Raw genomic sequence first — 20,693 nt, forward strand, 5'->3', positions numbered from 1 at the left:
TAGCATCCAGTGATCTCCAGTGATCATCCAGTCTTTCCATACTCACTAGGTGGCATCCTGTAGCTCTCCTTCCTCCTCCATGTATTAATGATTACTTATTTGTGTCTATGTGGGCGCAGGCATTTCTGTCTTAGTGAATTACAATCCCTTGCTCTCATTTATTTCTGTGATTAAATTATTTCAGGTTTAGCTGGTGGGAGCCCCTCAGACTGGCAGCTGCTTCCGTTAGACACATCTCCGTCTCCCTTTGGGCACTCCCCTACTTTCCCGCACACAAGGTGCTGCTCGTCTGACACTTTCCAGTGAGCCCTGGAAGCCACTTGTTTTTAATGGATACACCCATACAGTGCTTTCCGATTATCGTTTGTTTCGTACTGCCACTTGGGAATTGTGTATGTTATTTGGGTCTTGTGTTTACATGTTGTTGGGAGAGAAGACCTCATGGCAGTGTCATGGGTGGCTTTCTTTCTATGATGCGTGAAGACTCTGTGAGTAGGTAATATCAATTTACCTTATAAATTTAAACTAAACTAGAGGTTATGTACTAAAGCAGCTGTTCTTTAGGCACTGATGGTGTGCCTATCATTTTAATTCCTTCAAAGACCCTTGTAAAAAATAAGGAAAGTGAGGCCCAGAGAGGTTGGTACACAGGTCAGAGTCACACAGCTAGTGAACAGTTGAGCCAGTTTCAGTCCACTTTGGTCTGACCTCAAAGTTCACTTTTTCTGATATACTTTGTTATGATGTAATACATTTCCTGACTCTAAATTATAGAATTTGTACACATAACAGTGAATAATAATAAAAAGCTTGCTTGAGGTTCAAAGTCTTTCACCTGCTGCATAATTATTCTGTGTCTGTATGGAAATCGAATCTGGAAAATTGAAGTTTGTGGTTCCCCACTTTGTCCTGTCACAGGAAGTCTGCTTGTTTTCATTAGAGAGCTGCGGCTGTCCTGATGTTTGTGTAAGCGCCTAGAAGTTTCCTAACCCTTTTATTTTCTTCCTATAGGAATTTGCGTGCTAGAAAACAAAATGCAAGACTTGACAAACAAAATGACTTGGGATGGAAGTTATTTGGAAAAATACCTCTCCGAGAGAATGCTCAGAAAGAGTCAAAGAAAATGCAAAAGGTATACAAGATAAACACACAGAAGTGTGCCGTACAGCATATATTTATGAACCTTGCAACAATGACTGTTTTGGAGGCTTTGAAACTGGGACACTTTGTCTTAATTTGTATGCCAACTTCGTAAAACTTAAGTCTGTCCTCAGAATGTCGATGACTTTAACCTTTATCATTTCTTACAGTTTGCAGCATGCTCATCAGTGTTCAGTTGAGCAAACTGCGCTTTAGATATTTATAAATTGATTTAATTTAGGCGGTTTTTTCTAGTAATAGTTGCAAATGTGTTTATTGTTGATTTATTGACTGTGTGTGATAAGCATGCTCCCGGGGTTTCCTGGAACTGAATCCTTCCGGTGCTGCTTTGGCCAGGAAGCCAGGCTGTTGCTCGACCCAGCTGTAGTGACCCCTGCTCCTGTCTGCTGGGGAGGGCATAGGGTTCAGGGTCGGCCAGGCCTGTTTTGTCTCATCGTCGCTGGGCTCCCCATGGAGGGGAGATGCCAGCAGCTGGAGACATGTGCTTATTTTTTTAAGGAGGGGCTCATGCAGGGACACAGCAGGGCTGGGGGCTTACCTTTACCACTGCCTCTTCTAGACCTTGAGCCCAGCATTCTGGGAGTGCCTATTTGCCCACCCCTCCGACCTCAGTTTTATATTCATTGATAATTGTTCAACAAACACTTAAGGGTCTACTAATGCAAGCCCTCGCTCTGCTCTGGGTTTAGAGCGGTGACACAGCACCTGTGTTCAGTAGCGTCCTCTGGGGAGGTGATTCTAGTGCAGCACAGGTGCATGAAGAGGGCAGCAGGGCCTGCTGGGCAAGGCCACCCTGGAGGTTGAGTGTGGAGGTGGAGAAATAATAATAATGGGGATGGATCACGTACTGAGTGTTTACTTGTGCTAATTTTAAGGGAGTCAGCTCTTGGGTTTCTAGTTCATTTAAAACTTGCAGCAACCTTATGAAGAAAATACCATTATTGTCCTTGTACCGAAGAAGCACTGAGACACGGGCCAAGTGACTTGTACAGCTCGTGATTGGCAGAGCTGGAGTTCAGCCCGGCAGTTGGCCCCACTGCTCCTCTGCCTCTGTGCTGGAAGGGGCAGCATGAGCAGGAGGCAGAGGGGGGCTGTCCACTGGACTGTGTGATGTGACGCGATGTGATGTGCCTGGAGCCTGGCCCTGGCCTGCAGGCTCTGACCTATGCACAGAGCCATGTGGTCACCTGGCGAGAACATGGCTCTTGCACTAGTCCAGGTGAGAGAAAGTGGCATCTGGCTCAGGCTGTGGCAGTTGAGGGTTGCGAGGATGGCCCTCTGAGTGTGAACCTGTTAGATGCAGGTGAGCAGTGTGTGGGGCGAGGCCGTGAGTGCACGCTGGGTCCTGGCTTGGACAAGGCGGGTTTGCTCCTTTTATGCCTTGTTAAGTTTAATGTGTTTGGAATGTGGTCTAACAGTCCCTATAGCTGTTGTCTGGACCCAGGAGCCTCCCAAATCATTGTTGGAGTTCATTTTTACAGACTGTTACATTTTGAATTCGGATCACTTATTGTGTAGGCTTTTTTAAATGGCATAAAAAAGTAAGACATGATGATGAGTTTGTTTGCAAAGCTCTGCAGTACATTTCTTAGGAAATTAAGTAGCCAAGCAGTTAAAATATTTTAAAAGAAATCCATACTTTCAAGAAAGTAACTGTCATAGATTTAGATTTATTTAGAAAATAGATTTATTCTTAATATTACTTACATCATGTTTAAGTTTCTTTGCTGCCTTTGTCACACATTTTTTTTAAGGTGGGCATGGATGTGTTCCTGAACTTGAAGGGTTTTGTGAACTGAAATGAATAGGTCAAGCATTCTGTGGTAACACACCACCGCCGAGAGGAGGACAGTCTGGCTTCAGCCATCAATAATGAAGGATGTAACTGTGCCTGCATGACTCATACAGCCCTGCCATGCTCTGTTTGCTTGTGCTTTGTGTCTCTGCCCTCTCATCTCTCATCTCTCATCTCTCATCTCTCATCTCTCATCCCTTTCCTCCCTCCCTCCCCCAAGCTGGCAGGGCCTGAGAGGGATCCAGAGCCCTGCCACTGTGGGAGGCTCCTGGGCCCCATGCTCAAGCTGGCTGCTGACACAAACATCAGCTCCTTTAGAGAGCCCGTGCTGGGGCCTGAGGGCCTAGACTTGCGATCCCAAGTGGTGATGACAACTCCAGTGAGAGCGAAGGCATCAGTACGGTGTTTGGGAAACTAACCCTTCCCTTCTTTTGCAGTGTTTGCATTACTTAAGAGAAGCAGCGTCACATAGTGATTTAAGGACACAGACAGTGAGTCAGACACTAGGCTTTGTGTCCCAGCTCTGCCAGTTTTCTCTGTGGCTTTGGGCATGTTACTTAACCTTTCTGAACCTCCTCTCCCTCTTTCTGAGATTTGGAGAAGGGAGTACCGAGGTGAGCATTAAACAGGTGACTATTCATCTTGTGCTCCGAGCAGCACTGGATGTTTTGAGTGCTGGGGAGTGTTTGATGTCATTGTTTTTGTCCTGTGACAAGTCTGCCATGGACAGCAGGAAGTGAAACTGTGCTCGAGAATGAACCTGAGCCCTGCCTAGACCCCTTCATTTGCTTGTTCCACACACATTACTGTGTTGGGGTCGGTCTCGTGCTGCCTCTGGGTGCTTCTCTGTCTGTGGGCACCCTCTGAGAGATCTCAGCTGGACTCAAGGCTCTGCATGTCACACCTCACTGACAGCCCCCACATGTGACTGCAGCCCGGACCGCATCTCTGAACTCCAGACGGTGTCCAGCTGCCTGTTGGCCAGCTGCATGTGGGTGGCTGATAGGCGTTTCCTGTTCAGCAAGGGTAGGCCTAAACTTTATTTTCTTCCTTTCCACTTTGTTGGGCCTGTTCCCTTGCACTTCCCTCATTTTGGTAAATGATAGACATGGCCCTCTCAGGCCTTAAACTTTAGAACTGCTCTCTACTCTTTTCTCACAACCCCTTCCATTCAGACAGGTGTTTCTTGTATGTTTGAGCTCTGCAGGTGAATCCTATCTAGTCTTATTTGAGAAGCAGTGGCTCGCTGGGGAATTCTGATCTCCAGTGAAGTTGTGTGGGTGAAACCGTGTTAGCGAGTCTTACTGGTATAGCCTGGCATGAGATGGTCATGGCTTAATGGTCCTCCAGTTGCTCCAGTTATTGGGAAATGAGGAATGGGTTTTTAAAGATAAGTTAGCAATACATACTTCCTAGTTACATTAATTTGTAGAAGACATATAAGATATCAGCAAATTAAGAAAAAGAAAACACCTAGAGTCTTACCGCCCCCAAATAACTATGGTTTGCATTTTGGTATTTTTCAGTAATTTTCCATGCACTTTTAAATTTTTTTAAAGAAAAGACCACTTTAAAAGTAACTTTGTAATTTGAGTGGATGTCAGCAGGACTCAGGGCTAGAGACTTTTGGGGAGGCTTTAAGACAGGTTTTTTTGGTTTGGTTTTGCTAATCCCCAGCCGAGGATATTTTTCCTATTGATTTTTAGAGAGAGTGGAAGGAAAGGAGGGGGCAAGGGAAGGGGAGAGAGAGAGAGAGAACCATCGGTGGGAGAGAGACACATTGATGGGTTGCCTCCTGCATGTGGGGATCGAACCTGCAACCCAGGTACCTGCTCTTGACTGGGAATCGAACCCTTGACCCTTTGGTGCATGGGCCAATGCTCTAATCACTGAACCACACTGCCCAGGGCAAGGACAGAGTTTGTGAATCTTTTAAACATAACACTGTGTACATAGACTTGAGAAATTGGCACTATTTTCAGGAAATGAGGCTGAGCAGAAAGTTTGAGCTGCTTGGTTGGGCTTGGAGGCAGCTGCTGATGGTGGTGAGGATAGCTGCAGGAAAGGACAGGCTGTGGACTTCAGTGTCCTAGATAAAATACTGCCATGTGAGCAAAGATGAGTGTGTGTGTTTGGGTTTTTATAACCCGGAATGTCTTGGATGGCCTTTTGGAATTTGAAGTCAGCGGTTAGATGTTAAAGAGAGAATCCCAGAAGAGGGCAAATCCAGGACATCTTAAAGTGATAGTCATTCTTCCCAGCTCTGGGTTCTGAGAAGTCTGGGGTGCTTAGGAATCATAAATCATCACAAACTGCAGAAGGGATAAGCCTTGGTGGTCAGTGCAGGTAATGGGTGGGCATACAGGTAGATTCTAAAATAAGAAAACTCCCTCCATGGCCATCATCCCATACATACATCTTTGGAAAGTGGGTTTGAACCAGTTTACAAAGAGCAACCCCAGTTCTGTGTAAGGAGTAGTAGGTACACTCTGCTCCGTCTCCCCAGTGGATGCAGCTATGGCGCTTGAACATAACACATGGAATAGCTGTTAGAGGATTTGGAAGAGTAACAGTAGCGGGGGGTTGGGGAGGAAAAGAAGAATTTGAAGTACCCCTGAATTGACCAAGTTTACCACTTTTCCCCTTTGCTATTTTACAGCCTGGATTCAGGGTACCCCAAACCCAGAAGTGGGTGTTAACATGGACAGAGAGAGTGCTAGGAGATGCTCTGGTTCTGATGTGAGGAGGGGGTCTCAGCACTCAGAGAGAATGCAGAAGCCCCACACTTCATTTTTGTCTTCTCTGTTCTCATACACCCAGCCCCCAAGAAGTCTCCTGGCAGCAGAGCAAGGGCTGGCAGGAGCATAAAACTTTCAGGAAGGGAACAGATTAGAGAAGTTTCATTTCCAAGAAGGTGGGGGCAAACCCCTGGTGCTTTATTCTCTCTTCCCCAACACTTAGCCCCAGACAGACATAGTTGTGGGAAGAGTGTGGCTAGAGAACCAGAAAAAGGGAGACCAAGGGAACCAGCCAGTACTGGGGGCAGTGTGGGAAGGAAGAGTTCAGGAAAGTGACCCTTTCAGTTAGTTATGATCTCCTGGGCTTACTCCTGAGTTGTGGATACATGGATCTGACCCAAATAGCATACATAGACTTTGAGAACTGACCTTGGGGATAGACCACCACACAGATCCCAGACTGGCCCCTGGGTGGGGCACACGTGAGATAGATTCACCCAGTACAGCAAAGGCTTTGAAATCTTAGCTGACTTTGGAACCACAGCTCACAGAAGGCTGGGTGGGACTTGGGTCTGGAGTCCAGCCAGGTCATTTGCTAGCTAAAACAAAAGTATCAACATTCTCCAAGGGGTTAGACAAAACCCAGAGCCTCGTAACAATATTCCAAATACCTAGAACGCAATTAAAAATTACTTGGTGTATGAAAAACTAGGAAAATGTCAACTCACATGGGACAGACAGACAGACACCCATGCCAAGATAGCACAGGTGTTAGAATTATCCAGTACAGACTAAGAAGCAGCAGTTACAAAAATGTTCCAACAAGTACGGGCAAACACTCCTGAAATGGGAAGACAGGATATGTCAGTAAAGAAAGAGAAAATAGAAAGAAGGACTACATAGAAATTTTATAACTGAGAAATGCAGTAACTGAAATAAAACCAACTGGATAGGCTCAATAGCAGGGTGGAGATGATAGAGGAAAGTGAGTGAACTTTTAGATCAATAGGAATTATCCAGTCTGAATAGTACAGAGAAAAAGATTGGGGGGAAAATGAGCAGAGCCTTAGGGACATGTGGGACATTAAAAAAGTCTAATGTTTGTGTTACTGGCATTTCAGAAGGAGAGCAGGAAAACATGATGCAGAAAAATATGTTGGGATCAGTGAATATGTTTTAAATCTGGCAAAAGACATAAATGTACATATTTGGGGGAGGGGGCTCTGTCAACGCTAAACAGGATAAAGACAAAAGAAGTCCATGTCCAGACACATCATAACCAAATTGCTAAAAATAAAGACAAAAAAACTCTACAAGCAGCCAAGGAAACATTACTTACTGGGGAACAACAATGCGAGTGAGTGATGTTGTCGTCAGAAACCATGGAGGCCAGAGGGAGGTGAGACAGTGTTTTTGAAGTGCTGAAAGCAAAGAGCTAACAACCCAAATCCTGTAGCTAGCAAAAATGCCTAGAAATGAAAGTGGAATAAAGGTATTCTCAGATGAAGGAAAACTAGCAGAATTTGTGGCCAGCAGATCTAAAAGAATTGCCAAAGGAAGCTTTTCAGACAGTGGGGACGTTGTGCTAGAAGGAGACTTGAAACTTAGGAAGGAAGAGGAACAGAAGTGGCACATGCGTAGGGTAAATACAGGAGACTGTGGTTCTCTTAACAGGTTCTTTAAAATGTACTTGGTTGAAAGAAAAATAGTAATGTCTGGGGTTTTCAGTGTATGTAGATGTACTATATAGGGTATCCCAAAAAAATGTATACACACTGTCTATAGATTTGATTACATTTTGAAAATGAATGTATTTTAATAAACACTGCCTTTATAATTATCCAAAGCGTGTATACATTTTTTGGGACACCCTGTATAAGATGAAAATATAAAGAGGGAGGTGATATTGTGGTAAAGTTTCTACATTCCACCTGAAGTGGTCAAATAATTGGTTTTAAATACATTGTGAAACATTAAGTATATTTTAATCCCTAGAGCACCTACTAAAGAGAGCCAGAAACCAAATAAATTAAAATGGAATTCTAAAATAAGTTAAAGAACCAAAATCAAGGCAGGAAAGAAGAAATAAGAGGGAGGAAAAATAGGAAACAAATAAGATGGTAGGTCTAAATGGAAACATACTACATTAGTGTAAATGGTCTGCACATACTAATTGTGCGTCTGAATACCTGATCCTGACAGGTGGTCAGAATGGGTTAAAAAATGACCCAACTTTATGCTGTATAAAAGAAACTCTACATAAAAAGTTGTGGTTAAAATGACAGGATGGCCCAGCCGGGCTTGGCTCAGCGGTTGAGCATCGACCTAGGATCCAGGCGATCGGGGTTCGATTCCCAGTCAGGGCACATGCCTGGGTTTCAGGCTAGGCAGCCGATCAATGACTCTCTCATCATTGATGTTTCTATCTCCTTCTCTCCCTCTTCTTTCCTCTCTCTGAAATCAATAAAGATATATTAAAAAAAAAAAATTTAAAAAAATGACAGGATGGGTAAGATGTACCATGAAAATACTAAGCAAGATGAAGATGGAGCAGATATTTGAGTGTCAGAAAAGGACCTCAGAGCAATGGAAGTCAGCAGAAGGTGGGAGATCAGCTCATGAAGACAGGCTGATTCTCAATGTGTGTGCACCTGGTGACAGCTGCAGGCCACATGGTGCACGCTGACAGGTGGGAGGGGGGCAAGTCCAGCCTTAGTCGGAGCGCTGGCTCTCCTCTCTGAACAGCAACTGGTAGAGCTGTTTACAGAATCAGCCAGGACAGAAGAGCTGACCGGCAGCGTGCAGGACTGATGCTTAGGGGACACGTCACCCTCCAGCAAGCGCACAGCACACGTTCTTTCCAAGTACGCACGGAACACTCACCAAGATAGACCTTATGTAACCTGCATTGCAACAGAAACTACGAATTTGGAATGTTAAAGTTATACAAAACAAGTTCTCTAACCACAGGAGAATTACACTAGAAAGCAGTGACAAAGAGGACAAGTGCATCTCTCCAAACTTGGGAATTAAACAAGTAACCCACTTCTGAATAAATCATGGGACAACGGACGTCATGAAGAAAATCAGAAAATGTTTGGAACCAAACAAAAATATGAGCTATCAAAGTTTGTGGGGTAGAGTGCTGAGAGGGAAATTTATAGTGAAAAAGTTCTCGAATCAATCATCTCATTTTCTACCTTAAGAAACTATACAAGGAACAAGTAAACTAACTTAAAACTGTGTCATTAAGTAAATAAATATTATAATACTATATATAGATTAGCCAGTTAACATATTTCATTCTTGCTGTGGGTGAAATGGCTCTGAATCTGGTACAGCTGCTGAAGCTGCTCACCACAGTGGTTGTTAGATGCACATTTCTGGAAGGACTTGACTTTGGGTCCAGAGGGCCTTGAGTCCATCTTGCTTCTGTCCACAGTCAGTTGTTTGGCCTTAAGCCAGCAACTTTGCTTCTCTGAACTTCCGTCTCCTCTGCAAAGGTAGTGTCCACCTTGCCCATGCCTGTGAGGTGTGAGGTTTGAGTAAGAAAAGCATGGGCGCTCTGAGAGCAGCAGGTGGTGTCCAGTGGGAGCCTAGTGAGCGCCATTGGTCTCTCTCATTCTGGCCCCCTTCATGGCTACACCTTCCCTCTCACGGGTGGATGAAATTTAAAAACTGCTGCAGGCATGTTCAGAGTGGTTTGGAAATGGCAGTTGGCAATATCAGTCTCGGATTCCATCTGAAAATGGCTTAAGAATGGTTTTTCAAGTTATAAACAGTGCATGAGAAAGTACCTGTAAAATACCCAAATGATAGAAGTAGGCAGAGAAAACAGGAAAGCCCTCTTCACTTGGAGACTGCACAGCCCTGTCCTGGTTGGAGCTTCTGACAGTTTCGTGCCTACCCTCCCAAGCCTTTCTGTGTCAGATCACATCCATACACATGCCACCCACATAGAAGCGCTCTGAGACGGGATCCCAGGCTGTGGGAGTTGGGCCCAGTCTCCCTAGTATGGACGGGCGAGGGACTCAGGAAGCTGTGGACACGACTCGAAAACTTGGTACCCTGCGCTTATTCAGAGAGGACTGTCTGTGTTCTGAGTCCAGATTCTGACTGGCCTTGGTGACAGTGTCTGCAGTCTGCTGGCCTGTTTTATAGCCTGAACTGAAAAGGTGCATTTCATGGAACTTGATGAATTGAGGCAGCTTCCTAGGAAGACCCGGAGATGTAGCCCTTGGGAGCTTTCAAATGTTTTTGCCCTCCCCTCCGGGCAGTTTAGTGTGTTCTTAAGAAAACATTGACAGCCAGAGAAAACTTCCCTTTCCTGTTGATCTAATTCCCAGTGGAAGACTGTGAGATTTTAAAGCCTTTTGGAATCTCTTCAACACTGTGGGTGCAGCCGGGGAGCCACTTCCTTGGGCCTTTTTCAGTGGCCGATGGGCACAGGCGTGGCTGGCTTGTCTTATGCTGCCGGCGCATAGTTCACGGCCAGGCGCACAGTAGGCACTCTCGAGGAGGCATAATCAGCAAGGGCAGGGGCCAAAAGGGTTTTCTTCTTTCCTTCCAGGTCTTAGCTCATCTATTGATTACATTGACATAACAGATTAACAGGAGAAAAACAAATGTAATTTCGTGTGTACAGGAGCCCCATAAAAATATGAGACTCAAAGAAGTGATCAACGCGGGAGGCTTTTATAGCTTTTAGACAAAACTAAATTTGTGAAGAGTGGACGAGACACAGGTGTGTGAGTTTGGGGTGGTAAGAGATGAAGTAACAAGGTTTGTTTATAGAGCCTCCTTGGCCCAGAATTCCCTGTCCCTGGTGAGAAGGATGCCTTCCACCCTCCTGGTACGGGGCACCTTTCACATGGGAGATTACTCTGCTCGCAGGGGCAAAGGAACCAGAGCATCCTTCTTGTACCAGCTGTTTCTCAAGTAACTTTAATCCAAAATACTCAGTATGCTAAAGTGGCACATTTTGGGGTGGCATATTCTGCTCCCCTTCACAAGGGACTGCATAGGACTTGTAAGGCTATTTCTAAATTTTCCTTTAAGTTACTTGTTGAAATTGAACTCAGAATATTACTTAACAAAGCATCATGTCAGCGTGTGGAAGCACTTTGGAGGGAGTCTTCTTGTTGGCACTAGAAGCTGCGTAGTATCCCCTGAATTAATAGACAAGGGTTGCGGTTTTTCCTTGGGCTTATGCCCATGTCAGATAGTTAGCGTGGCCTTCAGGCATGAAGGGAACACTGTTTTAGGAAATTGAAATCTTAGGTCAGCAGCATCACATCAAGGAAGTTGACAGTAAGAGACTCTGGAATCAGACTGCTGGGGTTTAAACCCTGCCCTGCCACTTACCAGCTGTTAACTAGGGGAAGTCACTTGGACCCTGAGTATCTGGGGGAAAAAGGGGGGAGCAGGGGATATGATGCTGATGGTACTTGTATTAGTTTCCTGTTGTGGCTCTAACAAATTACCACAAACTTGGTGGCTTAAAACAATACAGATTTATTCTCCTATAGTTTTAGAGGTCAGACGTCCAAAATGAGTCTTCCAGATTAAGATAAAGGTGTTGGCTGGGCTGGGCTTTCTAGAGACTCCAGGAGAGTATCTGTTCTCTCTCTTCCAGCTTCTAGATGCTGCAGGCATTCCTTGGCTTGTAGCTGCAGCACTCGTCTCTGTTTCCATCGACACATTGCCTTCTCTTTCTGTAGTCACATCTCCATCCGCTTGCATCTTTTAAAGACAGTTGTGGTTATTTTGGGCCCACCCAGGTAATCCAGGATAATCTCCCTATCTCAGGGTCCACTGTGCTAATCACATCTGGAAAGTCCCCTCTGCCGCATAAGGTAACAGTCCCAGGTCTCAGGGATTAATATATGGGCATATTTGGGGGCCACCATTCACTTTTAGTAAAAGTCAGGCGGTCATCATATGGTATAATGTATAGTTAAAACTTTGTAAACAGTGCTCAATTCTGAAATATATGATAGTAACTTGCAGGTTACATCCTGCCAGAAGAGATGAGCAGTGTGTTTGGGTAAGTATACCTTAATGCATATTAACATATGCTTGACACATCTCATATTTAAGTTGAGCCCATGGGCTCAGGTTGGCTGGCATCTAAAGTGTGTGTGGCACTAGGTGTTGGGAAGAGTCGTGGAAGGCCGAGAACCCTCACCTGTCTGTGAGCACAGGACTTCCCAGCATTAGCCCTCTTTTACCTGCAGAAATTGTCTCCAGAAAGTTACCAGTAACCCCTGGGGCTGGGTCAGCCACTTCCTGGGACCCTTGGAAACCTCAGAGGTTTCTCTCAGTCCTGGGGCAGAGCACCAGTGTAGCACAGTAATTCAAGTGCTGGTCTGTGAGCGACTCAGGGCACTGACTTTGTTTATTCCTTGGGCCAAGCACCGTGAGTGCTGGAAGGAAGGAAAGAAGGGATGGATGGATGGATGGATGGATGGATGGATGGATGGATGGATGGATGGATGGATGGATGAGGGAGGGAGGGAGGGAGGGAAAGGAGGGAGGGAGGGAGAGAGGAAGGGAAGGAGGAAAGGAAGGAAAGGCGGGAGGAAGGGAGGGAGGGAAGGAAGGAAAGGCAGGAGGAAGGGAGGGAAGAAGGGAGAGGGAGGGAGGGAGGGAGGGAGGGAGGGAGGAGGGAAAATGATTGATAATCGATTCCACAAGTGCTGAGTGTCCGCTGTGTGCCGTGTCCTTAACAAAGGCTCTAGTTGTGAAAAGACCCCTGAAGTCTCCACCCTCAGAGGTTTCAAGGTCTCTTGAAGGAAATGACTATTAATCAGATAGTCGTGTAATTACAGGTTGTGACTAAGCGCTGTGAGAAAACAGCCTGATGCAGGGGCAGACACACAGGGCCCTGCTTAGCCTGGCAGGGAGGGTTTCTGCGGGGATGGGTATTTAAGACCAGATCTGAAGGGTTTGTCACCAGTCGTCTAGCCTCTGCCCCTTATAAAGAAAAATTTTCAACGTAAATAAGGGTTCAGAAAAATGATTTAGTGAGCCACCCGTGTGCTCCACTTAGATAAAACTGCTGATAGTTTGCCTTATTCATTGTTCTGTGCCTCTTTCTTTTTTTTAAAAAATGGAACCATTTGAAAGTAAGTCACAGATACAGTGACATCTTAACCCTAAATATGCTGCATTCTGCTCTTCCTAGGAAAGACACTCCCCTACATAACCCTGAGGCAGTTAACACGCCTCAGAAAATGCTGTCAGTCCATGGGAGCCTCTGACCAAGACCACGTCCATGTTCTCGACCAGAACATATTCTACTTTCCCCAGTTTACCTTAGTTATTTGTTCCTTTAGTCTCTTAACAGAAAACAGTTATTCTACCATTTTTCGCGACTACCTTTTTAAAAAAATTACCATGGGTCAAAGATTCATTTAAGACATCGAGGAGATGGGTAAGATGGTAACGTTGATAACAAGGGCAAATATTTGAAAAACTAGGTATTTATAGGCATAAAAACAGAAGAATTGGAGTAAGATTGCTAGATTAGATTTAAATCAACAGACAAACTAGTGGGGACAGAAAACGTCATCTTTGGAGTTGTCTTTTCTGTTGGGCATAAATCCACAAGTAGTATGCCCCTTCACAGTTCCTGGGCTCACATTCTCCTGGGGAACTAAATGAACTTGAGGCAGGAGTGTTAAAAATGCCCAGCTGTGAATTGAAAGGACACCACACAATCTCCCACTCTCCTGATTTCCAAACTCTGAATACTTTTCCTTAAAGAGGTTTTCTGTAACCCTTCCAGCCAGAATCAGCCTCTGCACTTTATCCCATCTTTAAAACAGCTTTGTTGAAGCACAGTTGCGCACTGGGCCGTGGAACCCACTCGTGCGCGTGGTCCGGATGTCTCTGCACTTGTGCAGTGTGCCAGCTCCCTGCAGGCCGGTTGGGAACGCTCCATCCCTCGGCTGGCTGCCCGGCTCTCCGCTCCACCGCTCCACCGCCAGCTTCGCAAGCTCTCATTTGCTTTCTCACCAGAGACCTGCCTTGTAAAGAAATTCTGTGAGTGGGGTCGTGCCCATGGTGGTCGCCTGGCACCTCGGACTTGGCATGTGGGGCGCCCGCGCTCCTGGCCTCTGAGGGCTGTGGCGCGTTCCCCCTCCTGGGCTTTCGGGCCTTGCTGGTGACTGGCATTAGGAATAACCGCCTGTGAACATCCGCATGCTGACGTGCACCCTGTTTCTCTTAGGTAGGCGGGAATGCGGCAGGTGCGGGTGGAGCTGTGTAAGAAAATGACGCTTTCCAAAGTGGCTGCACGTGCCCGTGGCTTAGGCGAGTCCCAGTGTCCCCACAGCCTTAGCACCGCTGGTCACTGCCTGACTGATGGCCGGGTGGACGTCCCCGGCCTCCCCGGACCGCCGTGTTTCTGGGGTGGTTTGTAGCGCTGCTTACCCAGAAGTCGGCGGGGCGCGTGGGTTTCCCGCACAGGAGGGTCTCGTGTGTCTCAGACCCAGTTTGCTCAGTCCTCGGACACTGGGCCCACGGGCAGACCAGAAATAATTGTGAGCCTACGCAGATTTTAAACATTTTTAAAAATTGAAGTATAACTTGCATGCCCTGGTCTGAAGCGCGAGGTTTAAGTGATGAGCAGCCACTGGTCAGATTTCTGCGCGTCCCTGAAGCTGCGACCGAACCAATCTTACCGTGGAAAACATGAGCCACCGAGTAAAAACTGCTCACAACCCCCCCCCCCCCCCCCAGGGGGCCCGTGTTAATCCTTGTGCGCAGCTCCTCTGGGTAACACGCTTCTCACTGGACAGCCTGCGGAGCAGAGCGTCGCTGTGGCTGCGGCTGTGGCTGCGGCGCGCCCGCCGCTCCCCGCGGAGGGAGGTCCATGCCCAGGCGCCGCGAGCAGTTAGGCCGCGGGCTGGGGACCCGGAGCGCCGGCACCTACGCGCCCCGCATCCGCACCAGGTGCGCCAGGAGCACTTGCCGCCCCTTCTCTACCTGCGGGACTGCGGACCCAGCGGTCTCTCCGCCCCCGCCGCCCTCCCCCGCGCAGGGCCCCGCAGCCAGGCCTGACGCGCCGAGGCAGAGCGCGGATCGGCTGCGCGCCTCTGCGCACGATTGAGCGGCCTGCCGCCCCCGCCCGCCCCGCCGGAGCCGCCCAGGTCCCGGAGCCCCGCGCTCGGCATGGAGCCGCCGGCCGCGCGCCTCTGAGCCCCCGGCGTTCATGGTGAGTGGGGCCGGCTCGCCCCTCCGAGGGGCTGCCCCCTGCCCGGCGTGCCGGTGTGGGTGCGCCCGTGTGCATGTGCTACATTCATCCGCCCCACGGAGCCGAAGCCTGCGTGGGGCCGCGGCTGTGCTTCCTCCTGCTTGCCATTCTTTGTGTCTTTGATTCGTATAATTTTCTAACAGGGTTCGGTTTTAATGGGCATTGTGAGAGACGGTAAGAGGGAGCGAGCGCGCCCCCTGCGATTCCTAATTCTCAGCACCCCAAATGTGATTGCATCCTGTTTTCAGACTCAGGTCAGCCCAGCCCAGGCCAGGCCAGGCATCCCTCTTAGAGGCAGCATGGCCTTGCCGGTGATCCTGGAGGCCTTTGTATGAACATCAGCTGCACCTTTTGCTCTGGGTCCAAACAAGGGTCAGATTGCAACAGCGGCCAGGCCCTTTAAAACCCAGTTCAGTTCCAGTACGTCTTCCTCACCAGTCCGCATGGTCATTTTTGTGTTCCAGGTGTATAAGGGATATGACAGTTAGCAAAGGTCTCCTGAGAGTTGATATCCCAAATGCCAACATTTCCAGTAACTTAGAGGATGCTTTCTGGGAAAATTCCTTTGAAGGTAGATAAGAGAACTGAAGTATGAGGAGCCCCTAGGGCTCTGAGGGGTCCTTAGTGTGAGATCAAGCCTCGATGGTCAACAGGACTGTGGAAAGCCAAGCGTTTGTAAGACCTTCGGAGGCCACTCTTCCCCACCAAAACCGGCGAAACAAAACAGGTCTCCTGTCATATTCTAAAACAGTGCCCCTCCCTCCCCCAAATTGCTTGTTACAAATGTCAGAGTGTGAGACCAGCTGCACTGTTCTGGGACTTCACCCTGAGTCTTCACCGCAACCCTATTAAGTACCCTTAATGGGAAATACTGTGAAAAGTAATTTTGTAGTAATGCAATGACAGTAATGCTCCCTGTCATTGTCTGGGTACCTGCTGTGGCTGTTAATTCATTCTCATTTAATATCACTTAATAAATGAGGAAACAGGCTTGGGAGGGCGAAGGAATGTGCTCAAGGTCAGGCTGCTGGTGGCGCTGATCCCCTGGGATGGGAGTTGATGGTTCAGACCCAGGCCTGCTGCCACCCCCCACCCACCCCCATGCTTCCCCTGCAGGCTGCCTGGGTCCTCAGCCTGTGCAGAGGTGGTGCTGTGCTGTCACTGATGTGGTTCACGTCTGTCTTTTAATAAGTACCGCGTGTGACCTGCCACTCTTTATTCCAGAATTCCTCCAGAACCCTCAGTAGTTATCGTAAAAGGCTAATCCTGATACTGTACACAGTTGAGTCAAAGGCCCTTTCTCTTCCAGCAAGGGGAGCTCTCCCAGAAGCCGGGGGCTTCTCTTGGCCAGGTTGTTAAAGTGATGGGCCATCTTTCAGCACCACAGCCTGTAAGTAGCATGGACTGCCCCTCTTGTCGCCCTTCCAGAAATAGTTCTTTACATCGTTTGAGAACTTGACCTTTTTTCTCTTATAACTGGCAAATTATACACTTAATTCAGGAGTCTAGTGCCCTTGTCCTTGCTGTTAGCACTGCTCAGATCATCCACGTGCTGTAGGCCCTGCCATGGGATGCAGTTAACAGTCTCACTGCACCTCAGTTTACTCTGGCTCTGTAGTAAGTCCAGCTCTCTCCCCGCTCTCCTTGTCTGCCAGCTCTGGGTCGCTTGTTGAGATCATGAAATCCAGAGCCAAACAGTTTTCACTCAACATCGGTCGTCTTTCACAGCGCATGTGCTCACCCTGAATTAGCCCGTTCCTGTGCTTACTCCTCTCCTTCGTGGCTCAGATCTCCCCTGTCCTTCATCCACTCAGATGGCACCCTTTATGGGAGGCTTTGCTCTGTCCCCAGCCATGGGCACCCTGTCCTCGGGGCTCCTGCAGCACTTGGGTGCACGTGGCTTACTCTCATAGCAGTTTTCACGATCTGTCTTGGCTTCCTAGCCTCTGCTGGCATCTTACCTTCCCCTGCTAGAGTGAGCCCTTGAAGGCTGGGTTCTTGCCATCTCCCAAAGGGCTGCGCCCCCTTTGGTCCCCTCACAAATGAGGCCCTTTTCCTCTCCCCATGCCTGCTAAGTCTGCTTTGCACATGGCCCCAGTGTGGAGCTGAGGTCCTGCTCATTTGCCCTTGCTTACTGCCTTTCTGGACCCTGTGCTGGGTCATCAGACCACACCCCACCCTACAACCTAGCCCCTCGTCAGGTGCAGCGAGTTTCGTTTGCTGCTGTCTCATTGGTGCTGGTCTTGTTTTCCCAGTAGGATACATGATGAGCCACTCAGGGCAGGGACTTAGCCTACTATGCTTCTAAATTAGTGGCTTTCAAACTTTTCTGACACGACACTCCCCCCAACCCTGTTAGACAATTTGAGACTCAGCGTACAGATAAAACTGGGTTTATAACTGGAACAAACTGGCCTTACTATATGCACTCCGATGCTTTTCATTGTTTGATGTAAAAAAAACACTCTGGCATGACCACTGAAGTTTATTAGCCACTAGAACTTCGAAGAACCCTGTTCTAAATTCCTTCTGTAGCAGGATGTTGGGATCCGTTGCAGTCGCTTGAATGGTCAATTTATACTGATGAGCACAAAAATGGAGGACATTGTCACTGCTTTAGACCTAGAGGCTTCAAAACTTGATCCCAGAAGGGTCCCAAGAAGAGAAGAAACTTTGGAAGGATAAGTTGGGCTGGGGCTTCGACTGCCGTGACATTTACCCTGCACACGGAAAGGGCTCACACTTTAGTGGGCAACCGTGTGAAGTGTCACCTCATCATCACAGGAGTCCTTACAGTTGCTTCCATTTTATAGATGAGGAAACTGATGCTGAGACAGAAGCAAGATGATTTGCCTAAGGTCAGAGCCAGGACTTAGGGCCAAGTCCTTTGGCCTCCAAAGCCCTAGCTAGCTCTTGCCACATCCCAACGCTGATAACCCACAGCTGAAAGTTGTTTTTCCAGAGACTTATCTGCTCCTCTCCACCCCCAACCCCCAAGGAGCCTTAGAGTGAACAGTCCTCTTTCTCCTTTCTGAAGTTGGTTGTCTGGTTTGGAAAGTGAGCTCACTGTTGGCCTCTAGGTAGCTCTGGGGAGAGCTGGGTTTGGAGCAGGACACACAGCAACTTCCAGTGCCGTTCGTATTCTGAAACGCTGCTTGGAATTCTGAAAAGGCTCTCCCTGGGATTTCAGGCGTGGGCAGGCAGGCCAGGCCTCCTGGGGGTTTTTGTTTGTTTGTTTGTTTAATCATGTAATGCTCTATGTGATTAAAACGTGTTTGTCCTGCATGTGCATTGAATTTGGTATTTGCAGGTTTGTCATAATTGAAGAGCTCCTTTAGACCGAGTGTGAATGATTGGATTACCCTGGGTCCTGTCTGTGAGTGGATTCTGGAGAGTGGCCATCGCTGAAAAATGTGGCTTCAGAGCCAGAACACTTGGCTGCTGATCCCAGCTCTCTGGGCCCCTACCTTCCCATCTGTGACGTGGAGATGATGGCAGCTCCTCCCTCCAAGGGCTGATGTGAAGGGAATGGGAAATTGAGCTAACTTAGTGCGTGTACAGCCCTTGAAAAGTGTCTGCTCTTTAACCTCAACTGCCTTTGCTGCTGCTTGTTAGTAATAGAGCTTCTGAGCTCTAACCCAAGAGACCTGATTGTGTTGGTCATGAATCAAGGCCTTGAACTCAATTTATTTCTCCTTTTCCTGTGCATGCTGTTTGCAGACTTTGCAGGGCTCCTTGATTGGCGCCTGGCCCTAGAGCATCTTTTCTGCTTCATGCAGTAAGTTGTCAGGTCGAGAGGAAGAAGGGTCGTGGCACCCAACAACTAGGGCAGCATTTCTCTGAGCCAGGGGCGTGCTAACAGCCTCGTGAGCCTCTCCCCTGTCCTCGGTCCTGCAGGTCCTACCCCCCTCTTGCTGTGTCCTTGAGGACAGGTCAGCTACCATATCTGTAAAATGGGCTTATACTTACCCTAGAACTCGTTATGGACATAAAGTGAGACAATGGGTATAAAGCACACGAGCAAATGGAAATGGGAGTCCAGATTCTGAGACGTCACACTTTGGGGCTAATATCTTTGGGCTTGGCATATAGTTCCTAGACCAGGGCCAGCCGATAAGTAGCACCTTATAGGGAATTCATTACTAATTCTTTTTAAAATGCAACACAGCTTCTGGTGGGTTTCCTATGAAGTCAGGATTGTGACACCCGGGCACTAGGTTTGAAGCTTCCCAAAGGCTGACCCTGCTACGTTGCAACGGAGTGCCTGGCACACTTGGGTGCTCGGGTGTTTGACTTGGTGGCAGAGGGCATCTGTTGTCTCAGGTTTTGGTAAGTGGAGGTAATTTTAGTATTTTAATGGAACCACTGTAAGTAAGGGTAAGCAGCGTTGACATGTGCAAACTTGTACATCCAGATGTACAGAAACTGCCCCGCCCACCTGCTTCGTGGCGCCCTCCCTCACGTAGCCTGCGTACTTGGGGGAGGTCATTTTCCCGTTCCACTTTCAGAAGCCTCTGTAGGTTTTCTGGCTGAGAATAATTGCTTGCCACATGATTTTGCCAGTAGCACCGCTCTTGGCAGCTGGTGTCAATAAAATTCATTTAGCAATTAATCATTTTTCACTCATGATACTACTTCTGTTTTTATCCGGAATGGTTGTTTCAGTCTTAGGTTAACTCCTCATGTCTTTCCAGCTAGATTGTCTTAAGGGAGAGCCCTAAGAGCCTTGTTTATAATAGGCAACAAGAAAATATTGTGGTGTTTTTGTTGTTGCTGTTTTGTTTTTTTGCAGATGGCTAAGGGTACACACACACACACAATCTTTCAGAAGCTGGACTCTGGCGCCAACTTCCTTGGTCTCCTGAACTCTTCTGGTTGGGTGTGTGGAATGTGGGTCACCAGGTGCAACTGAGCTTTCGTGACCCAGCAGTATGGGGGCTGCTCTCAGGTTTCCAGGGCACGGCATAGTCATTTATGTAACAACTCGCAGTGATGGCTTCATACAGAGAGTTTAAAAATTTCTTCTTTTGATGTTTCTGGTTTAAGAAAATGAAACAGCTCTATTTATGCAAAAGATTTTAACCCGTTCCTCATTTCAGAAAAGATTTAAAGGGCTAATAAATATACAGCAAGTGCCATGGGGTAAAAGGAAGTGGGTTAAAAGTTTAGGATGGGAGTGTGTGTATGAGATGAGGCCTAGGGTCAGGTGAATGCTAGAACTGGCCCTTGGTCTGGCTCTGAGATTCCCAGGGGTCACTGTAATAACCAGATAAAATTTACAGGAGAAGCAGAGGAGACCTGAGACGATGTTTGTGGGCCTTCAGAAAGGGGCAGCTGGGGTGATGAGATCCTTGGTGACTTTCCCACCACTATGGGGAGCCCACTGTCCTCCTGTCATACAGTGATGGCTGGCAGTGCAGAGCTGAAAAACTTCCCTTGAAAGTTTTTCCTTCTGAGTAGCAAGAAATATTTTCCTGAAAATCAACCTAAAGGACTGCATAGCAAAAACCGTTCTTTCAGAAGGGCTTCCTCGTGTCAGAGTTGGCCAGGCCTGGAGGTAACCCTGGTGTCTTTGTTGTAGGAATGTGAAGACAAGGCTGGACGACCTAGCAGGCCGCCCTCCCCAAAGCAGAACGTGAGGAAGAACCTTGATTTTGAGCCACTTTCTACCACTGCACTCATCCTGGAAGACAGACCCGCGTGAGTCCTGAGAAGAGTCTGTAGGGTGTTTGCTTTAGTG

The 20,693-nt window shown here is 47.7% G+C and overlaps 1 protein-coding gene across 2 annotated transcripts in view; it reads left to right on the top strand.

Annotated features, from left to right (window-relative positions):
• TBC1D14 (TBC1 domain family member 14) overlaps positions 1–20,693 on the top strand; it is a 75,307-nt gene that overhangs the window by 31,754 nt on the left and 22,860 nt on the right. Inside the window, exons 3-4 of one of the 2 annotated variants that reach the window (XM_087828352.1) lie at positions 1,012–1,132; positions 20,535–20,653. In XM_087828352.1, the coding sequence (XP_087684478.1) occupies positions 1,012–1,132; positions 20,535–20,653 (240 nt within the window). Of the gene's footprint in view, positions 1–1,011; positions 1,133–14,865; positions 14,915–20,534; positions 20,654–20,693 lie in introns of those variants that run through there. The other variant, XM_087828358.1, reaches the window with a different exon arrangement.

The sequence above is a fragment of the Miniopterus natalensis genome, chromosome 1, assembly GCF_054644295.1.
Source record: "Miniopterus natalensis isolate mMinNat1 chromosome 1, mMinNat1.hap1, whole genome shotgun sequence".
In the NCBI taxonomy this organism is placed as follows: Eukaryota; Metazoa; Chordata; class Mammalia; order Chiroptera; family Miniopteridae; genus Miniopterus; species Miniopterus natalensis.